At 39.7% G+C, this 23182-nt stretch overlaps 1 protein-coding gene across 4 annotated transcripts in view; it reads right to left on the bottom strand.

Annotated features, from left to right (window-relative positions):
* TMEM87A (transmembrane protein 87A) overlaps nt 1-23182 on the bottom strand; it is a 69092-nt gene that overhangs the window by 44181 nt on the left and 1729 nt on the right. For 3 of the 4 annotated variants that reach the window (XM_017861252.1, XM_017861192.1, XM_017861391.1), the window contains exons 3-6: nt 19476-19561; nt 15290-15403; nt 12098-12151; nt 11861-11905 (exon numbers count right to left, since the gene is read on the bottom strand). In XM_017861252.1, coding sequence (XP_017716741.1) covers nt 11861-11905; nt 12098-12151; nt 15290-15403; nt 19476-19561 — 299 coding nt within the window. Of the gene's footprint in view, nt 1-8552; nt 9604-11860; nt 11906-12097; nt 12152-15289; nt 15404-19475; nt 19562-23182 lie in introns of those variants that run through there. The other variant, XM_017861325.1, reaches the window with a different exon arrangement.

The following is a 23182-nucleotide window of genomic DNA, read 5'->3' as shown; positions in this document are numbered from 1 at the left end:
AAAATCTCTCAGCATTTGCTTGTCTGTAAAGGATTTTATTTCTCCTTTGCTTATGAAGCTTAGTTTGGCTGGATATGAAATTCTGGGTTGAAAATTCTTTAAGAATATTGAATATTGGTCCCCACTCTCTTCTGGCTTGTAGTTTCTGCCGAGAGTTCTGCTATTAGTCTGATGGCCTTCCCTTTGTGGGCAACCCGACCTTTCTCTCTGGCTGCCCTTAACATTTTTTTCCATTTCAATCTTGGTGAATCTGACAATTTTGTGTCTTTGGGTTACTCTTCTCAAGGAGTATCTTTGTGGCATTCTCTGTATTTCCTGAATTTGAATGTTGGCCTGCCTTGCTAGGTTGGGGAAGTTCTCCTGGATAATATCCTGAAGAGTGTTTTCCAACTTGGTTCCATTCTCCCCGTCACTTTCAGGTACACCAATCAGACGTAGATTTGCTCTTTTTTCACAGTCCCATACTTCTTGGAGGCTTTGTTCATTTCTTTTACTCTTTTCTCTCTAAAGTTCTCTTCTCGCTTCATTTCATTCATTTGATTTTCAATCACTGATACCCTTTCTTCCAGTTGATCGAATTGGCTACTGAAGCTTGTGCATGCGTCACGTAGTTCTCGTGCCATATTTTCAGCTCCATCAGGTCATTTAAGGTCTTCTCTACACTGTTTATTCTAGTCAGCCAATCGTCTAATTTTTTTTCAAGGTTTTAGCTTCCTTGCGATGGGATCGAACATCCTCCTTTAGCTTGGAGAGGTTTGTTATTACCGACCTTCTGAAGCCTACTTCTGTCAACTCGTCAAATTCATTCTTTGTCCAGCTTTGTTCCATTGCTGGCGAGGAGCTGCGAGCATTGAGCCCGTCTACATTTAAGGTTAATATTGTTATGTGTGAATTTGATTCTGTCATTATACTAGCTGCTTATTTTGCCCGTTAATGTAGTTTCTTCCTAGCATCGATGGTCTTTACAATTTGGCATGTTTTTGCAGTGGCTGGTACCGGTTGTTCCTTTCCACGTTTAGTGCTTCCTTCAGGAGCTCTTGTAAGGCAGGCCTGGTGGTGACAAAATCTCTCAGCATTTGCTTGTCTGTAAAGGATTTTATTTCTCCTTTGCTTATGAAGCTTAGTTTGGCTGGATATGAAATTCTGGGTTGAAAATTCTTTAAGAATATTGAATATTGGTCCCCACTCTCTTCTGGCTTGTAGTTTCTGCCGAGAGTTCTGCTATTAGTCTGATGGCCTTCCCTTTGTGGGCAACCCGACCTTTCTCTCTGGCTGCCCTTAACATTTTTTTCCATTTCAATCTTGGTGAATCTGACAATTTTGTGTCTTTGGGTTACTCTTCTCAAGGAGTATCTTTGTGGCATTCTCTGTATTTCCTGAATTTGAATGTTGGCCTGCCTTGCTAGGTTGGGGAAGTTCTCCTGGATAATATCCTGAAGAGTGTTTTCCAACTTGGTTCCATTCTCCCCGTCACTTTCAGGTACACCAATCAGACGTAGATTTGCTCTTTTTTCACAGTCCCATACTTCTTGGAGGCTTTGTTCATTTCTTTTTACTCTTTTCTCTCTAAAGTTCTCTTCTCGCTTCATTTCATTCATTTGATTTTCAATCACTGATACCCTTTCTTCCAGTTGATCGAATTGGCTACTGAAGCTTGTGCATGCGTCACGTAGTTCTCGTGCCATATTTTCAGCTCCATCAGGTCATTTAAGGTCTTCTCTACACTGTTTATTCTAGTCAGCCAATCGTCTAATTTTTTTTCAAGGTTTTAGCTTCCTTGCGATGGGATCGAACATCCTCCTTTAGCTTGGAGAGGTTTGTTATTACCGACCTTCTGAAGCCTACTTCTGTCAACTCGTCAAATTCATTCTTTGTCCAGCTTTGTTCCATTGCTGGCGAGGAGCTGCGAGCCTTTGGAGAAGAGGTGCTCTGGTTTTGAGAATTTTCAGCTTTTCTGCTCTGGTTTATCCCCATCTTTGTGGTTTTATCTACCTTTGATCTTTGACGTTGGTGACCTACAGATGGGGTTTTGGTGTGGATGTCCTTTTGTTGATGTTGATACTATTCCTTTCTGTTTGTTAGTTTTCCTTCTAAGAGTCAGGTCCCTCAGCTGCAGGTCTGTTGGAGTTTGCTGGAGGTCCACTCCACACCCTGTTTGCCTGGTTATCACCAGCGGAGGCTGCAGAACAGTAAATGTTGTTGCCTGATCCTTCCCCTGGAAGCTCTGTCTCAGAGGAGCACCTGGCTGTATGAAGCGTCAGCTGGCCCCTGTTGGGAGGTCTCCCCCAGTTAGGCAACAAAGGGGTCAGGGACCCACTTCAGGAGGCAGTCTGTCCATTCTCAGAGCTCAAACACTGTGCTGGGAGAACCACTGCTCTCTTCAGAGCTGTCAGACAGGGATGTTTAAGTCTTCAGAAGTTTCTGCTGCCTTTTGTTCAGCTATGCCCCGCCCCCAGAGCTGGAGTCTACAGAGGCAGGCAGGCCTTGCTGAGCTGTAGTGGGCTCCAGCCAATGTGAACTTCCTGGCCGCTTTACCTACTCAAGCCTCAGCAACGGTGACACCCCTTCCCCAGCCGGGCTGCCACCTCACAGTTCTATTTGGGACTGCTGTGTTAGCAGTGAGCAAGGCTCCGTGGGTGTGGGACCTGCTGAGCCAGGTGCGGTATATAATCTCCTGGTGTGCCCTTTGCTAAGACCATTGGAAAAGTGCAGTATTAAGGCGGGAGTGTCCCGATTTTCCTGGTACAGTCTATCACGGCTTCCCTTGGCTAGGAAAGGGATATCCCGGACCCCTTGAACTTCCCGGGTGAGGCAATGCCCTGCCCTGCTTTGGCTTGCCCTCCGTGGGCTGCACCCACTATCCAACCAGTCCCAGTGAGATGAACCGGTACCTCAGTTGGAAATGCAGAAATCACCCATCTTCTGTGTCAATCACGCTGGGAGCTGCAGACAGAGCTGTTCCTATTCGGCCATCTTGGAATCCAGCTCTCATTCATTTTTATAGATGAATGATACTCCATTTTATGGACATACAACATTTTACTTTTTCATTCCTGGTTGTAGTTTGAGATTTGTGAGCTTCTCAATCTTTCTGAAATTCATACTTTCATCAAATTTAGGAAGTTGCTGGGCATTATTCCTTCAAATATTCTTTCCATACCTTTCTCTCTCTCTTCTCCCTCTGATGAATTCCTACTATGTGGATGCTGATACACTTAAGGGTGTCCCATAGGTCTCTCAGGCTTGTCTTTATTCTTTTAATCATTTTTATCTCTATGTTCTCCTGGTTTCCTTTAGGTTCTTCGCCCATGGTTTTTTATTTTTAGCTCTTTGAGATATTTAAGACAGTTCATCTAAAATCTTTGGTCTGGTGAGTCTAATGCTGAGGGTTCCTCTTCGAAGTATGTATACTTTTTTAACCCTGTAAATATGCTATACTTTGTTTGCCATATATGGATGCCTCGTAATTTTCCACTGAAAACTGAATGTTTTAAAGTGACAACTCTGGAAACCACAATCTGCCCCCTCCTTGGGGTTTGTTAGCTGGTAATAATATGGGTTGTCTCTTTTACTTAGTAACTTTTCTAAACCATTTTTGTAAAGTCTGCATTGTTAGACCTGTGTGGCTACTGGAATCTATATTCCTTTAGCTTAGTGGTCAGCTAGTGTTTTGACAAAAATTTCTTAAACACCAGGAGCCGAAGACAAAAAAGAACAGAATATTCTCCCAGTCTTTGCACCCTGGGGCAATCCTTCAATGCTTAGCTGGGCCAATTAAAGCTGTTCCTTAATCTTCACTTTTTGCTTGTACAGAGCCTAAAGGTTAGCCAGAATGAAAGCTTAGGGTCATCTAAGGTCTTTTCTGATCATATGTCCAGTCGTGAGAATATACATGGCTTTCTTCATACCTCAATATACACAGAAGCTTTAAAAAGCCTTGTTCTTCCACAAATCTCCTTTCTGGACCCTTTCCTTCTCATGCTTGACAGTCTCTCTATTGCTTATCCCCACTGTTATCCCCTTCCCTATGTACACAATACTTCTGCCTTCAAATGCTTTTGGCAAACACAACCCAGGAAGCCACTCCAGCCCTGGGAACACTCTAAATTGGGGAAAACAGAGGCAAGTCCTTGCATGGGTCCTTCAGGGAGCCTCCAGACAGGTGAAAACACACAATGGCAAGTCTTTAAGAAAAAGGTCTGTATTAGTTCCCCTGGCACTAGCGACCTGCACCATGACTGTGGGTTGCCATCTTCCTGCCTCTGAACTGGGAAGGAGGGTATGGTAAACAAATTACAATATCACAGCACTTTCTTAATGTAATGTAGCAGCTTCTTTCTTTGTTGAACTTTTTCCTTATTAAGTTTTGGCTCGATTTCAAAGTTCTGTGAAAGTTGCATGTGACAGTTTTCATCAGCTTACTAGTTGCTTTTGTGGAAGCATGGAGACCTGGACTTCGCTACTCGACAATTCTTGGTAATATCATTTCTATTAGCTCCATTTTATTATGTAAGAAACTGAAGCACAATAACATTTCTAAGGGAAATATTAAGTTATGAAGTTGGGATTTCAAAATCTAGGACACCTGACCCCAGAGCCTGGGCTCTCAACTACCATCTCAACTATTAATTATTTTGTTCTCCATAACAGAACTATTTTTTTCTTTTTTTCCCTTTTTCACAGTCTACCACTAGCTTATGAACAGAATTATTTTTAAAGCACTGTCTTCATGGTATGATCTCAAAATTGTAAGTGCCCTTCAACAGAACTTTTTAACCCCATGAGTAAGGTAATTAAAGCTACAAGTGACAATCCAGTTATTGATGCTGTCAGACAGACAGACTACAAGAGTAGTTTTGTTCCCAGAACATGCTATTTTTGATTAAGCACTGCGTTGTCAAAATTGCAATGGTTACAAAACTAAACATACTCTTACCATACAATCTAGCAATCATGCTCCTTGATAGTTACCCAAATGAGTTGAAAACTTACGTCCACATAAAACCCTGGACACAAATGTTTACAACAGCTTTATCTATAATTGTTATAATTTGAAAGCAATCAAGATGTCCTTCAATAGATGAATGGATAAACTGTGATATATCCAAACAATGGAATATGATTCAGCACTAAAAATAAATGAACTATCAAGCCACCAGAAGACATGGAGGAACCTTAAACACATATTACTAAGTGAAAGAAGCAATCTAAAAAGGTCACACATTTGTACAACTCCAACTAGATGACATTCTGGAAAAGGCAAAACTATGAAGACAGTAAAAAGATCACTGATTGCCAGGAGTTCAAGGCGAAAGGAGAGACGAACAGGCAGAGCACAGAGGATGTTTAGGCACTGAAACTATTCTGTATGATACTACAAAAGTGAAGATGTCTTTACACATTTATCAAAATTCATACAATGTACAATGCAGAGTGAACCTTAATGTAAACTACAGACTTTGGTTGATAATGACATGTCAACATGGTTCATCAATTATAACTGTGTGCCACAGTGGCGCATATGTTGATGATGGGGGAGGCTAAGTGTACAGGTATAGACAGGGCATGGGGGACCTCTATTTTTTTTTTTTTTGAGACAGAGTGTTGCTTTATTGCTTAGACTGGAGTACAGTGACATGATCATGGCTCACTGCAGCCTTGAACTCCTGGGCTCAAGTGATCCTCCCACTTCAGCCTCCCTTGTAGCTGTGACTATAGGCATGCACAACCACGCTGGGTAATCTGGGTTTTGTTTGTTTGTTTTTAAGACGGAGTTTTGCTCTTGTCACCCAGGCTGGAGTGCAAAGGTGCGATCTTGGCTCACCACAAACTCCGCCTCCCAGGTTCAAGCCATTCTCCTGCCTCAGCCTCCCAAGTAGCTGGGATTACAGGCATATGCTACCATGCCCAGCTAATTTTATATTTTTAGTAGAGACGGGTTTCTCCATGTTGGTCCGGTTGGTCTCAAACTCCCGACCTCAGGTGATCTGTCTGCCTGGGCCTCCCAAAGTGCTGGGATTACAGACATGAGCCACTGTACCCAGCCAACTTTTGCTTTTTGTAGAGATAGGGTCTCAATGTTTTCCAGGCTGCTCTTGAACTCCTGGGTTCAAGTGATCCTCCCACCTTGGCCTCCCAAAAGGCGTAAGCCACTGCACTGGCCTCTCTGCACCTTTTATTCAATTTTGTTGTGAACCTAAAACTGCTCTAAACAATAAACTCTATTAATTTTTTTAAAATTGTAATGTTAAATGTATCACATTATTGCTTAAATCCAAAAAAACTGAGTTAATCAAAATATTCAAGTGTTCTCTTTTATCATTCTTTCCTTAGAGGAAGGGACATGCAGAGGACCTTTCTTCCATAAACATATAGGGTTTTTTTTCTTTAGATGGAGTCTTGCTCTATTGCCTAGGCTGGAGTGCAGTGGAATGATCTCGGCTCAATGTAATCTCCGCCTCCTGGGTTCAGGCATTCTCCCACCTCAGCCTCCCAAGTAGGTGGGATTACAGGCGTGTGCCACCACGCCTAGTTAATTTTCCTTTTTTTTTTTTTTTTTTTTGTATTTTTAGTAGAGACGAGGTTTCACCACACTGGCCAGGCTGACCTTGAACTCCTGACATCAGGTGATCCACCCACCTTGGCCTCCCAAAGTGCTGGGATCACAGGTGTGAGCCACTACACCCGGCCCATAAACATATATATTTAATCAGAGCTTTAATGAAATAGGATGGAAGTACTGAATTTGTGAGTATCCTTTTCGTTTTTTTGAGACAGAGTCTCATTTTGTCACTCAGGCTGGAGTGCAGTGGTGCAATCATGGCTCACTACAACCTGTGCCTTTTGGGCTCAAGTGATTCTCAGGCCTCAAGCACTCAAGTAGCTGGGATTACAGATGTACCCCACCACACCAAGCTAATTTTTGCACTTTTAGTAGAGACAGGGTTTTGCCATGTTGACCAGACTGGTCTCAAACCCTGGCTTCAAGTGATCCACCCACTTTGGGCCTCAAAAATGCTAAGATTACCACTGAACCCAGCCTGTGAATATCCTTTAAATAGGATTATAAGGTATTTGCCTTGGACTAAATTTTCAGGAAGAAAGATCAAAAGGTAGTTAATTCTTTCATTTCTTTTGACTATATTTTGACTAAGTATTCCTAAATATTACTTGTGGTGTTCAACAGGGTCACCTTTCAGCCAGTTTTAATCACTGTAACAAGACTCAAGCCTTGAATAGAACTCAAAGTATGCTGTGCACAGAAGACAACTGAAGAAAGCACAAGAGCCAATATCCATATAAATGAATGTTCACCTTCAACAATAATTCTGTTGTTGTTGTTTTTGTTTTTGAGACAAGGTATGGCTCTATCGCCTAGAGTGAAGTGGTGTGATCTTGGCTCACTGCAATCTCTGCCTCCCAGGCTCAAGCCATCCTCCCACATCAGTCACCCAAGTAGCTGGGACTACAGGCGCACGTGCCACCTTCTAGCTAATTTTGCCAGCATTTTTTGCAGAGACAAGGTTTCACCATATTGCCCAGGCTGGTCTCAAACTCGTGAGCTCAAGTGATCCACCTGCTGTGGCCTCCCAATGTGCTGGGGTTATAGGCGTGAGCCACAGCGCCTGGCTTAACAATAATTTTTTGAATATAATTTACAACAACAAATTATTGCTTAACTAGACAAACTGCATAAAATCTATTTTAAATGACAGCCACTGTTTTTGTGAGGAAAGATGGAAACTCACTGCTATGGTTTAGATATCTGTCCTCCCGAATTTCATATTGAAATGTGATCCCCAATGTTGGAGGTGAAATCTAGAGAGAGGTGTTTGGGTCACGGGGTCAATCCCTAATGAATGGCTTGGTGCCACCGTCCTTTCAGTAATGACTTCTCCCTCTATTGGTTCCTTGATTATTAAAAAAGAGTCCGCTATGTCCTCTCCTCCTCCTCCCTCTTTCCTTCTTCCTCCCTTGCCATGTGATCTGCACACACAGACTCCCCTTCACCTCCCACCATGAGTGGAAGCAGCCTGAAGCCCTCACCAGAAATAGATGCCGGCCCCATGCTTCTTTCAAAGCCCACAGAACAGTGAGCCAAATAAACCTCTTTTCTTTACAAATTACCCAGCTCCAGGTGTCCTTCCATAGCAACATAAACAAACTAAGACACTCACTCTCACCTTCTTGGGGCCATAAATTGCTACGAAAAAGAACTTTTAAACTGTGCATACATGTGGATCTAGCAATTCTACCTCCAGGAATTTAGCCTAAAGATTATAAATGTACACAGAGATACAGCTAGACATTAGGAACATGACCTTATCCATAATAGGGAAAATTTGGGAACAACCCAAATATTCATCAATTGGGAGTTAATTATTAAAATCATAATAAAACGGAACACTAAGCAGCCATGAAAAGGTGAAGGAGTATTCAAGGTACCAATTTGGTAGTAAAAATAAAAAATTATACAACGGTATATGATATGATCTTATTTTGATTAATATGCATGTGTTCTGTGTAATCACACCAAACTGTTAACACTATGAGAACATAAAATTACAAAGGATTTTTACTTTTAAGTTATAGAATTAAAAACTTATCCCAATATACAATTCTTCTGAGATCAGAAAATAAAGACTTAAAAGCAAATGTAGTTAAAATATTAATCACAACACTGCATAAAATTCCAAGATAATGAAACTCATAAATGTTCAAGAATAGAGAATTGAACAAATTGCAATGTACTCATACAATAAGACACTATACAAGCATTTAAGTAACGATGTAATACAATATTTACCAAACTGAAGAGATGTCCATGTTATATTGCTAAGCTACAAAAAAAGTCATATAATACATACTGTAAGATCCCCTTTTTAAAATAAATATCAACATGCCCATATACAAAAGACTAGTAAAATAAATACATCACTGCATGGTATTATAGATTACTATTTTCTTCTTTTCATTTATGTATATCGTCTCCATTTTCACAGTGAATATATGCCTATTAGTAAGAGAAAATCCAATGAATATCTTTTTTCCTTTTTTTTTTGAGATGGAATCTCACTGGTCACCCAGACTGGAGTGCAGTAGCGTGATCTCAGCTCACTGCAACCTCCACCTCCCAAGTTCAAGTGATTCTCCTGCCTCAGCCTCCCGACTTGCTTGGATTACAGGTGCCTGCCACCATGACCAACTAATTTTTGTATTTTTAGTAAAGACAAAGTTTCACCACGTTGGCCAGGTTGGTCTCAAACTCCCAACCTCAAGTGATCTGCCCACCTTGGCCTCCCAAAGTGCTGGCATTATAGGCGTGAGCCACTGCACCAAGTCCTAATGGCTATCTTTTGTTTAAAAAAATTAACAAAGATTGTCATGCCTAACCTACTTTCAGTTAAAATTCTGTATAAATAAAACTGGGGTTTGGGTAGTGAGAATACTTTCAGAATGGCAGAATAAGAAACTCTGAAAATCTACTCATCTATAAAAGCAACAAAAACACTGACACAAACTATCAAAATCAACTTTTGGAACTTTGGAAATTAAAGTCTTTCAACAATACAAAAAATGTTTCTTCGAGAAAGGTAACTGAATCTAGGAAAGAAAAGCAAGCTTGAGATGTCTGTGTTCACCTTAATCCCATCCCTCTCTCCCAAGTTCCTTAAAACCAAAATCCCTGAAACTGTTAACAGCTGAGAAAAACAACAGCTTAGCAGCCACTGGGCAAAGGGGGCGGGGGAAGGAAACACAGAGTTTCACTGTTGCCTAGGCTGGAGTGCAGTGGTGTGATCTCAGCTTACTGCAGCCTCCACTTTCTGGGTTCAAGTGATTCTCCTGCTTCAGCCTCCCAAGTAGCTGGGATTACAGGTGTGTACCACCATGCCTGCCTAATTTTTGTATTTTTGGCAGAGACGAGTTTCACCATGTTGGTCAGGCTGGTGTCAAACTCCTGGCCTCAAGTGATCTGCCCACCTAGGCCTCCCAAAGGAAAAAACAAATTTGGAGGTCCCTAAAAGACTGATCACCTGAGCTGTCTGGCAAATTGCTGAAAAGCTCCATTCTCAGGGCTTGTCTTTATCTGACCTGACTCAGAGATCACCCAGGGTCAACAGCCCTGTACTCAAAGCATTTGCCAAACACACTGAATAGCAATCCTTCAAGATCACAGCTGCCTGAGGTGACATTACCAACCGGGGCTACTAAAAGGCTGATCGGAAACTTAAAAGGAAAAACTGGAGAGTGGGATGTCCACAGGGACTTTGGAAAGCTCCAAAATATTCCTGGAAATCTAGAAGGCCATATGCCCAGGAGAGACCTGAGAAGGCCCTAATCACTCGCTGGCTGATCTTAAGGTTCTGTGCAAGCAGGAAGTAAAAGTTAAGACAAAGTGTAAACTGCGAAAGAGGCCAGACACAAGGCCATGTATTATATGATTTCAGTTATGTAAAATGTCCAGAAAAGGCAAATACAGAGACAGAAAACAGATTACTGATTGTCAGAGGCTGGGGGCAGGAAAAATGGGGAGTGACTGATAATGAGTATGGGGCTACTTTTGGGGACGATGAACAATTCTGGAACTAGACTTTGAGTGGTGCTTGCACAACTTAAGAATACTAAAAACCACTAAATTATGTGCTTTAATATAATAACTTTAACAATAACTTTTAGGCTGGGCGCAGTGGCTCACACCTATAATCCTAGCACTTTGGGAGGCTGAAATGAGATGATTACTTGAGCCTAGGAGTTCCATACCAGCCTGGGCAACATGGTGAGACCCAATCTCTACAAAAAATGTTTAAAAATTAGCCAGGCATGGCGGTATGTGCCTCTGATCTCAGTTACTTGGGAGTCTGAGGCAGGAGGATCACTTCAGCCCAGGAGGTCAAGGCTGCAGGGAGCCATGTTCACACTATGTTCTTCAGCATGGGCAAGAGTGAGACCTTGTCTCAAAAAACAAAACAAAACATAACTTCTGTCATATGTATATTATACTTTCATAAGTTGTTATAAAATTAAAACTTTAATCAGCCTTGTAAAACCATAATCCAACATTGATAGATGTCATCCTTCCTCTAAATTTTAACTGGTGATGTTTTGAGGAATTAGTTATTATGAATTTGAAAATAGTATCCATACAATGCATACTTATGAAAACTTAAGACATATTTACAGTTTTAGACCTTATTTCAATTTTCCAAACTCTCTTTCAATTATATTTTATCACAGATAATTTTAGATGAAGTTTAAGAGTTCTTATTTTTAACAAGTTTCTTCCTGTTTACAGATATGTATTGAGGGATAATTATAAAAGCAATACAGATGTACAGTAGAAAATATAGAAATACAGAAAACACAAAGAAGAAACTAAAAATCACTCATGGTTATCATCCACAGATCCAACCATTTTTAAGATTTTGGTTGGCCGGGCGCGGTGGCTCGAGCCTGTAATCCCAGTACTTTGGGAGGCTGAGACGGGTGGATCACGAGGTCAGGAGATCGAGACCATCCTGGTCTACACGGTGAATCCCTGTCTCTACTAAAAAATACAAAAAACTAGCCGGGCGAGATGGCGGGCGCCTGTAGTCCCAGCTACTTGGGAGGCTGAGGCAGGAGAATGGCGTAAACCCGGGAGGTGGAGCTTGCAGTGAGCCGAGATCGTGCCACTGCATTCCAGCCTGGGCAACAGAGCGAGACTCCGTCTCAAAAAAAAAAAAAAAGATTTTGGTCTATAGCTTCCAGACTTAACTTTCTTTTCAAATGTTAGCATAATATGGGAGAACAATTCAAAAATACATGAATATAAGAAAACAAAAATATGTGTTCAATGCCCCAAATCCCCAAATATACTTACAGTTTTGTCTCCAATAAAGGTAAGGTTTGTTCCATTCTCCTTAGCCTTTAAATATTAAAAAATAATAATAATTAATTCAGAACTTCTTGTTTTTAGCTGCCCAAGTTCCTGTAGCCTCTGCCTGAGCCTGCTCCCCAGGTGCAGCACTCCCTCCCTGGAGATGTAGCAAGCATGGGTGTCTCCTGCACCACCAAAGTTTTTACTGCACTCTCAGAAATATATAAGGAAAACAATTACCTCCTGTTTTTCTCCTAAAAGAGGCAGTCGATGCATAAAATCTCCAGAAAAGCTCTATAAAAGAAACACAAAACTAAAAAAATTAAAGGTGTGTAAATACTAGAAGAAAAGTGTAGCTCAAAATACAAAGAAATGGTTAAAACAAAACACCACACCCTAATTAGTAAATATAATAACACAGCATCAGTAGACGAAACATTTCCAATTAACCACAAACAAGTGAATAAAACCCTGCTGGGAACTAGAAAATAGCATCAAACCAAAATGGCCTTTCAATTTTTCTATGAGAATAATAAACATTTAAGAATGACAAAGTCTTAGATATAGGATGTATACTTAGAATAGAAGAATCTTAGATCATTTCCCCTCATTTTACAGGTGAGTAAAATGTGGCTCAAAACTACAAAGCTTTAGACAAAGAAATAGGATTTAAACCTAATTTTTTCTTTTTTTTTTGAGTCGGAGTCTGGCTCTGTCGCCCGTGCGGTGCACCCTGCGATCCTCAGGTTTACGCATTTCCTGCTCCGCCTCCAAGTAAGACTGGGAACTACAGGCAGCCCGCACTTGTGCCTGAAGCTAGTTTTTGTTATTCTATTAGTAGAGAACGGGGTTTAAATCCGGTATTAGCCAGGATAGGTCTGAATCTACCTGACCTTGTGATCCGCCGTCTCAGCCTCCCAAAGTGCATATCTGAAATTACAGGGCTTAAGCCACCCGTGCGGGCTTTTTTTTTTTTTTTTTTTTTGAAGGCGGTATAACATCTGACTCTGTCCTCAGGCTGGGTCAGTGTACCGATCCGATCTTGGCTCACTGCAAGCTCCACCTCCCAGGTTCAGGCCATTCTCCTGCCTCAGCCTCCCGAGTAGCTGGGACTACAGGTGCCTGCTACCACGCCCAGCTAATTTTTTTTGTATTTTTAGTAGAGCCGGGGTTTCACCGTGTTAGCCAGGATGGTCTCGGTCTCTTGACCTCGTGATCCACCTCTCTCAGCCTCCCAAAGTGCTGGGATTACAGGCGTGACCCACCGCGCCCGGCCTAAACTTAATATTCTTGACACTTAGGTCTGCTGTCCCTTGCACCGTACTACATTTCATGCCTGTAAAAAACTACACTAATTATCTTTCTTACCAATTATCGGTAGATGACGCATTCTCCTTCCTGAGTAATGAGATTGTGTAATTCAACCTGTTACATTAGACTGGAGGAGGAGAGGAAACCTTACCAATAAGCCAATACCCCGGAAAGATTATAGCACATCTAAAAGTAGTCAGCCTCAGGCAACCAGAGGCAACAGGTAGCTTTCCATAATCGAATCCAGGAAAGACCAACCAACCCTCCTAGTCTAAGGGATAAATTTGGAAAACCAACAGAAAACATACAAACTACACAACATCACACTGTTTCTAGTTTTCTTTACCATTCTTTCACCATCTTAAAGCTATTTTCTTTTCCCTTCAAGATCATAAAATCTAAGTTATAATAAAAGCTGAACTCTTCCTTCAATTACCAATTACTTCATCTGCTCATCAACTATCAATTTTTTTTTTTTTTGAGACCAAGTTTCACTCTCATTGCCCAGGCTGGAGTGCAGTGGCACGATCTCAGCCTTCTGGGTTCAAGTGATTCTCCCACCTCAGCCTCTCGAGTAGCTGGGATTACATGCCTGGATAATTTTCTTTTTGTATTTTTAGTAGAGACAGGGTTTCACCATGTTGGCCAGGTTCGTCTTGAACTCCTGACCTCAGGTGATCCGCCCACCTCAGCCTCTCAAAGTGCTGGGATTACAGGCCTGAGCCACCGTGTCCAGCCTCAATTACAATTCAATGATTAAACTTGTCTTCTTAATAATAAACTTTACTTCCAGTAATTTGACAGTTCAAGGCAAGTTGCTAAATATTCCAAAACGATTTTTAAATATAGTAAGGACAAGTATAGATGATAATTACTATAACTATTTTTAACACATATAAAACTTTTCTATCAAAAAATTGGTATTAGATTACTATTTCTAAGACAAAATTTCCTATCAGAATCCCCACTTACATTACATATATGTAAGCGTGAAAAATATGATTATTCACATCTCTCTCTTTCTACAAAATTAAGGTGTGAAATTGAACTCTAAGACAATGATGATACCCTTCTGATTTCAGATCTATAGCAGTAACATTTTAAAAACCTGATTTTTCTAGGAACATATTAAAGAGGAGACCAGAGAATTAAAATATGAGGTTTTAAATGTCTATCAACAGATGAATGGAAAACAAAATGTGGTACATACATACCATAAATCATCATTTAGCCTTAAAAAGGAATGAAATTCTGATAATGCTACAACATGGATGAACCTTAAAAACATTATGCTAAGTGAAAGAAGTCAGACAAAAAAACCACAAAAGTTGTATGATTCTATTTATATGAGGTATCTAGAATAGTCAAATTCATGGAAAGTAGAAGAGTGGTTATCATGGACTTGGGGCTGGAGGGTGGGGAATTTTTGCTTAACAGGTACGCTGTTTTAGTTTGGGATGATAAAAGTACTAGACATGGGGCTCAGCCCGGTGGCTCACAACTGTAATCCCAGCATTTCAGGAGGCTAAGGTGGGTAGATCACTTGAGGTCAAGAGTTCAAGACCAGCCTGGCTAACATGGTGAAATCCTGTCTCTACTGAAAATACAAAAGAATTAGCCAGGTGTAATGGTGTGAATCTATAGCCCTAGCCACTTGGGAGGCTGAGGCAAAAGAATTGCTTGGACCCTGGACGGAGGTGGAGATTGCAGTGAGCCGAGATTGCACCACTGCACTCCAGCCTGGGGGACAGAGCGAGACTCTTCCTTGGAAAAAAAAAAAAAAAGTACTGGAGATATGGAGATGGGTTGATGGCTGCACAGCAATGTGAATATACTTAATGCCACTGTATTACACATTTAGAAATGGTTAAAATGGTAAATTTTATGTAGTGTATATTTTACCACAATAAAAAAAAATGGGGGTTTACTTTTTACACACAAAGGAAAATACAATCTCTCTTTGATGAGTATGTAAGTGGCTTACTATGTACCTATCAGAACATGCTTCCACTTACTTCTACCAAAAGAAATACTTGAGGAGTGGGAAGAGAATACAGCCAAAAATACAGACATTCCATCTTTTACCTATTCTATTTATCTCCAACCACTTGCAAAGATTACCTGTGTTTTAAAGAGTTCACTGCAGTTCTGGAACAATTTTGATGACGTTTGATATCTCCCAGACAAGCCTCTTTTTTCCTTAAGTTTTTCCAAATACATCTCTACTTCTTCTGCCTGGAAAAAGAGATAATACAGAGTAGTTAATTCACCTTTCAAAAAATAAGATATAAGAGCACAACAAATAGTTCACCTGTAGTACAAATATAATTTTGAGTTTGCTATTTTAAAAATGAACAGCATCAGAGAAAGGCTCCATATAAAAGTATCTAAGAACCGAACACTATTAGACTCAAGGGCATAATTCTAGTCTTTGGTTCACAAGGCACAGTTCTACTAACAATTCTGAGTAGACTGGGAAACTGCCAAAGTGTAGAGGGTTTTGTCACATTAAAATATATTTAAAAGAGTTTACTTGACCAAATTAACAACATCAACAAAAAGATATTCATGCTCATAATCTAAGAGCGAGCACAAAATTTGTTGCAAGCACAAAACAAAGACAATCTTTTTTAAAAAATGCAAACAGGGAGATAGAAACAGAATGGAAAAGGTCTGAACAATTCAACTCAGAACTCTATATATGTACTTTTTAAAAAATTTTTATTTTAGGTTCAGGTATACATATGCAACTTTGTTACACAGGTAATCTCAACTCACAGGGGATTGTTTCACAGATTATTTCATCACCCAGGTACCGCCTAGTACTCAAGAGTTATTTTTTCTGATCCTCTCCCTCCACCCTGAAGTAGGCCCAGTATCTGTCGTTCCCCTCTTTGTGACCATGTGTTCTCATCATTCAGCTCCATCTTACAAGTGAAAACGTGATATTTCGCTTTCTGTTCCCGTGTTAGGTTGCTAAGGATAATGGCCTCCAGCTCCTTCTGTGTTCTCACAAAGGAAATGATCTCTCATTCTTGTTTATGGTTGCATATGTACTGCATTCTTTTTTATGGCTGCATACGTACCACATTTTATTTATCCAGTTTACCACTGATGAGCATTTAGGTTGATTCCATGTCTTTGCTATTGTGAACAGTGCTGCAGTGAACACACGTGTGCATGTGTCTTTACGGTAGAATGATTTATATTACTTTGGATATATACCCAGTAATGGGATTGCTGGGTCAAATGGTAATTCTGTTTTTATCTCTTTGAGGAACTGCCACACTGCTTTCCACAGGGGCTGAACTAATTTACACTCCCACTAACAACGTATAAGCATTCCCTTTCCTCCACAACCTTGCCAGCATATATTATCCTTCGACTTTTTAATAATAGCCATTCTGATGTGAGATGGTATCTCATTGTGATTTTGATTTGCATTTCTCTAATAACCAGTAATACAGAGCCTTTTTTTCATATGCTTGTTAGCTGTATGTATGTCTTCTTTTGAAAAGTGTCTGTTCATATCCTTTACCCGCTTTTCTATGGGGTTGTTTTTTGCATATAAATTTAACTTCCTTATAGAGGCTGAGGCTGGATATTAAATCTTTGTTGGATGCATAGTTTGCAAATATTTTTTCCCATTCTGTAGGTTGTCTGTTTACTTTGTTGATAGTTTCTTTTGCTGTGCAGAGGCTCTTAATTAAATCCCATTTGTCAATTTTTGCTTTTGTTGCGATTGCTTTTGTTGCGATTGCTTTTGGCATCATCATGAAATCTTTGCCACTTCCCATGTCCAGAATGGTATTGCCTAGGTTGTCTTCCAGGGTTTTTATAGTTTCGGGTTTTACATTTAAGTTTTTAATCTATCTTGAGTTGATTTTTGAATATGGTGTGAGCAAGGGGTCCAGTTTCAATCTTCTGCATATGGCCAGCACAGTAATGCAACACTATTTACTAAATACGGAGTCCTTTCCCCATTGCTTGTTTTTGTAAGCTTTGTTAAATGTCAGATGGTTGTAGGTGTGCGGCCTTATTTCTGGGGTCTCTTTTCTGTTCCACTGGTCTTTGTGTCTGTTTTGGTAACTGTAGCCCTGTAGCATAGTTTGAAGTCAGGTAACGTGATGCTTCCAGCTTTGTTCTTTGAGCAATACATTTTCAGTGCTCAAGTATTCTGGATTATGGCAATTCTCAAAAGTGTGGTCGCTGAACCCTTTCACAAAGTCTAGGTGGTCAAAACTATTTTCATGGCCAGGCATGGTGGTTCACGCCTATAATCCCAGCACTTTGGGAGGCTGAGGCAGGTGGTTCACCTGAGGTCAGGAGTTCGAGACCAGCCTGGCCAACATGGCAAAACCCCATCTTTACTAAAAATACAAAAATTAGCCGGGTGTGGTGGCAGACACCTGTAATCCCAGCCACTCGGGAGGCTGAGGCCAGAGAATCACTTGAACCTGGGAGGCAGAGATTGTGGTGAGCTGAGACACTCCAGCCCGGGGGGACAGAGTGAATGACTTCTCTCAAAAAAAAAAAAAAAAAAAAAATAGTAATGCTATTGACTCCCGCAATGATATTACGGAAGCAATAGTGGGTAAAACTGGCTGCCCCTCATCAGGAACTAAGGCCAGTGGCACTTAATTGTTACCTAGCCAATCATATTCATTCACAGTCCCACAAACTGGCAGTTTGTTAAAAGGTGCCAGTTTTTATGTAAGAATATCCTTGATAAAACAGTAAAAATTATTAAAATGTTTATTAAATCTGGACATTTTGAAGTACCTGACTTTTTTAAATAATCTAGGTTGACAAAATGGGGAATATGCAAAATACAATAATTTGGTTTTTCCTGAGATAAAGCACTCCTGCAACTGCTTTGACCTTGTTGGGATTAAACTAATCATATTTTTCCCCATGAACACATTATTGAAAGAATGACTGAAAAACTACCAATTACTCAGACGTGGTTGTTTGAGAGTATTTTCCTCTTGGAGATTGGCAATGGAGTGTCACCTCAAAGGAAGACAACTGGACAGATTCACTGCCCAAAATAAAATTTGGAGATTTCTAAGCAAAAACTGGAAAATTGTGAAAGACTTGTAATCTGCTACACTGAATTTAACTCCCATTCCAAAACTTAAGAACCTACTGAGAGATGGATAGAGGGCAAGGGGAATAGTTTACGAACAATGGTAAGTTGTTTTAGCTAAAATTGTGAAATGAGTTTTTAATTATTTAGAAAATGTATGCCCGGGCGCAGTGGCTCCAACGCCTGTAACCCAGCACTTTGGGAGGCCGAGGCGGGCGATCACAAGGTCAGGAGATCGAGACACGGTGGAACCCCGTCTCTACTAAAATACAAAAAAATTTAGCCAGGGCCGCGGTTGGGTGGGGCCGCTGGTAGTCCCCAGCTTACTCGGGAGGCCCCTTGAGGCAGAGAATGGCCGTAAAACCGGGAGGCGGATGCTTGCAATGAGGCCCGAGATGGGCACCACTTGCAACTCCCAGCCCTGGGCGACAGAGCTAGATCCATCTCAAAAAAAAAAAAAAAGAAAATGTTATAATTCATCAACTACTATGTTCCTAAAAATGACCCAAATAAATGATGCTACAAGGATCACACACAGGTAAAGAATAACATTCCAATAGCAAGTGGATTTTTTTCATCAGAGTTACAAAAAAAGAAAAGGTTCCACCTAATATTCAGATCCACATTGGCAAACCTTAACCTTTTAAAAACTTCCATTGTTGAGTTTTGGATCAGAATCAAAAAAGAATATCCTCAGTTATCTGAAAAGGCCATTAAAACACCATTTCTTTTCCCAACTATGTATCTGTATGAGGTCATTATTTTCTACACGTACTTAAATCAAATTATTGCAACAGACTGAGTGAAGAAGGGAATATAAGAATCCAGTGATCTTCTGTTATGCCAGATAGTAAACAAATTTACAAAAATACAAAACAACCCTACTCTTTTATGTAGTTTTCTTGGAAAAACAGTTATTTATATTAACATGTAATAAGTTTATTATTGCTACTTTAAAATTAATAAATATTTCTATATTTTCTCAGTTACAATTTCTAATAGCATAAAGGCTTTCTGGAATCTGCAATAATTTTTACAAATATGAGTTCTGAAACCAAAAAGTTTGAGAATTGATGGTCTGCAAATTGGGAAGCATGTGTTCTAGTTCCAGCTCTCCTCCTCCATAGCTACATGATACTCTTTCCTCTATGAAATCAAGAGACTGGAACCAGATAATCACTAACGTCCAAGAAAAGTCTGTAATTTTATATTTGTTACCTTGAAGTTGTAGATTTCATTGTAACAATCAGCACTTTTCAGATACCAGGTTATATTCAAAGACAGGTCACAAGGTTCTCCATCAACTATAAAAGAAGAAATCTTTGTTAACAAAAGATAATTCCCCAACAAAGCATTTTTCCTAAACTGTTAACCTGCATCCTATTTATTTCCTACCCTAAACTGAGATACTCAAAGACTATCCTTTCTCCAAACATAAGGTATTGAAATAATATAGCAAAAAAAGCTGGATATTAAGATAAAAGTATTGTTGTTCATAGAAAATAGCAGGTAGGCAGTTTTAACCTCTTGAAACTGTGGATATATTTTATGTCATAAAGTTCTAACTTCTGGATCTCTATTGGGAAAAACCTGGGAGTGATAAAGCAGTCCTAAATAAAACCAGTCTTCTATTATTTAAGCATTTATTGAGCAGGCTAGGTGCAGTAGCTCACACCTATAACCCCAGAAGTTTGGGAGGCCAAGGCAAGGGGATCACTTGAGCCCAGGAGTTCAAGACCACCCTAGGCAACATAGTGAGAACTCATCGCTACCAAAAATGTTTAAAAAGCTAGGCATGGTGGTACTTGCTTGTAGCCCCAGCTACTCAGGTGAGGGAGGCAGGAGGATCACTTGAGCCCAGGAAGTCCAGTCTGCAGTGAGCCATGATGGTACCACTGCACTCTAGCCTGGGCGACAGAGCAAGACCCCGTCTCGAAAAACATAAATAAATAAATATGGCACACTGTTAGGCCAAAAAGGGAAACGAGTGGAAACAAATTATTAAGACCCTTCAAAACGCTAGTTGAGACAAGGAATAACAAAATTAGGAATGCACGTCACAGGGCAATATTCGTAACTGTTAAATGGTGTTAAATGATGATATACATAATAGTGGATAATAGTTCCACTGAGAGCATAATTCATATCTTGGACCTTGAAAGATATCAAGATAGAACAGAAAGAGCAATGAATGAAAAGCAAACATGGCTGTGGAAGGTAGAAATAGCAAAAGCAAAGATAAGAGTATCAGATTTTTTTTTCAAAGCCTACCTTAGAAGAGGCCTCAAGGAAGCTCATGTTATCATGGAAGCTTCATAGAACTCATTAAACACAGTTTGGAACACAGTATTCTAATGAATCAAAACATTATTCTGAAGACTTGGGAGGGTAAATCTGACTATATGACTGATTAGCTGGAGGAAGTCAGTATTCGCTTTTATCTCTGATTCTAGCTGTGAAAGGAAAAATATACTAAAGACTCCCTACTTTATACATATGTGACAAAAATAAACATGACTGCATTTAGGAATCTACTTTTGGTTCATACTAAAAGATGCAATCTAATTATAAGCTTCCTTTTTTCTTTCTTTTAAACTGTTTTCTCAAAATAATTTTTAAATGACCAACACATTTTCAAAGGATTCTACTAGAATGTTCAAAAATTTAACTTGTTGGATAGAATTTATGGAAATGGTAAAAAGCAATCAGGCTATGAACTATTCAAAAGAATCCACAGAGATAAAATTAACTAGTAAAAAGCCCCTAAGAACACATCCCCCAAACAGGAGACTTGTAAGGAAATTTGGCAGCAAAAATACTGCTGTTTATGTTAAAAGACAACATTTAGAACCTTAAATGAATGGTTTTAAGAGACAATAAAAACGGTTACAGCTGTTCCATGGAAAGCTATATACCATTCCCCAAAAAGTACAAAATCAAAGACAACTGGTAAATATGAAAAAGCACAGGAATAACAAAAAGATAATGTAAATGTTAAAGTGTCTCAGGCTGGGCATGGTGGCTCACACCTGTAATCCCAGAACTTTGGGAGGCCAAGGCAGGCAGATAACTTGAGGTCAGGAGTTCAAGACCAGCCTGGTCAATATGGTGAAACCCCCATCTCTATTAAAAATATAAAAATTAGCCGGCATGGTGGCACACGCCTATAGTCCCAAGTACTCGGGAGGCTGGGGCAGGAGAATCGCTTGAACCTGGGAAGCAGAGGTTACAGTGAGCAGAGATCGCGCCATTGCACTCCATCCTGGGCGTCACAGTGAAACTCCGTCTCAAAAAACAACAACAAAAAATAAAGTGCCTCAAATCCTCCAAAGACAATGAAATATAAACACTTCAAAATATGCAGTTGGGGCCGGGCATAGAGACTTATGTCTGTAGTCCCAGTTACTTGGGAGGCCGAGGTAGGAAAATCACTTGAACCTGGGAGGCAGAGGTTGCAATGAGCCAAGATCACGCCACTGCACTCCAGTCTGGGTGACAGAGTGAGACACCATCTTAAAAAAAAAAAAAAAAAGCAGTTGGTTTAACTTGGCAAAACACCACTAGATCAAACTACAAGTGAAAAAAAGACTGGACCTAATAAGAAAATAGAACAGCAAACAGGCTGTCAGACCATTCCAAAAGACAAGGGTTCCTAGGTTACCTAGTAAACCAATCTCACAAGGCCAGGGTCAGAGTAGATTTGATCTAAATCAAATGTGAGTCATTGGTCAGGAGACTGATTATATATGCATGGACATAGCATATATTCTTCAGAGAAATTCTACCTGCTGCTTTCACTCCCACTAGAATGTAAGCTCGATGAGGGAAGAATATTTTTCTACCACTTCCCTGTAGTCTATGCAATAAGTAATAGTTACTTACTCAACAACTGAAAAGAATAAAATCATCCAACTATGACTTACAATTTTGCACTTCCGTGAATACAGTATGCATAGAAACACACATCTATCATCAGGATTTTTATCCCTCATCTAGAAATAAAGCTGCCCACGATCAATTATTCTGTAAATTAAAGCCAGTTTCAGAACTAAAAGGAACCTTTATTTAACAGACAATGGGATACTTTAGATTCAGACACAGTCATTTTTCCACTAGACAAACCAGTTTTGTTCTACACTGTTTCTATTTCTTGATCATATCTGAGCTTCCTCTTCCAAGGCAGTAAAACACTCCTTTTGTAAATAAAAGATCTACTAAATATATTCCTTCACAGCCAATGACCTGACAAACCTAGGTCATGTTTTCAGTAAACATTTAACAAGCACACAAGAGTAAAACCTCTTTAATCTACACAAAACAGATTAAAACAACCATGCAGGGAATCAACCCCAACATAATCACAGTCATGCACTACGTAACATTTCAGTAAATGAAAGACTACATATACAACGGGGGTCCCATTGTAATATCGTATTTGTACTCTACTTTCCTATGTTGAGATATACAAAAACTTACCATTGTGTCACAACCACCTATAGTATTCAGCACAATAACATGTTATACACGCTTATAGCCTAGGAGCAATAGGCTGTTCCATACAGACTAGACATGTAGTGCTATCCAGTTTTAAGTATGCCATCCAGTTTTAAGTATACTCTACGACGTTTGCACGACAAAATCACCTAAGGATGCTTTTCTCAGAACGTATCAACTGTAAATGTAATTCGACTGACATGTGACTGAATATTCAATGTGTATATATAGCACAAATATCAATATATGTAATGTATATAATGTATATATTAATATATAATATATAACATATAATATATAAACATATAATATATATATAGCGTATATACGCAATGTAAACGCCAGAAAAACAGAAGAAAACAAAGTTCACACGAGTACTTTGAAGATGATTCAGTGAAAGGACCTTAGTAATCCTAAAATATTTATACCTA

This window comes from Rhinopithecus bieti, unplaced genomic scaffold (genome assembly GCF_001698545.2).
Source record: "Rhinopithecus bieti isolate Rb0 unplaced genomic scaffold, ASM169854v2 scaffold_495, whole genome shotgun sequence".
NCBI classification, from domain to species: Eukaryota; Metazoa; Chordata; class Mammalia; order Primates; family Cercopithecidae; genus Rhinopithecus; species Rhinopithecus bieti.
The sequence above is the reverse complement of the archived record's forward strand: the minus strand, read 5'-3'. Positions and strand labels throughout refer to the sequence as shown.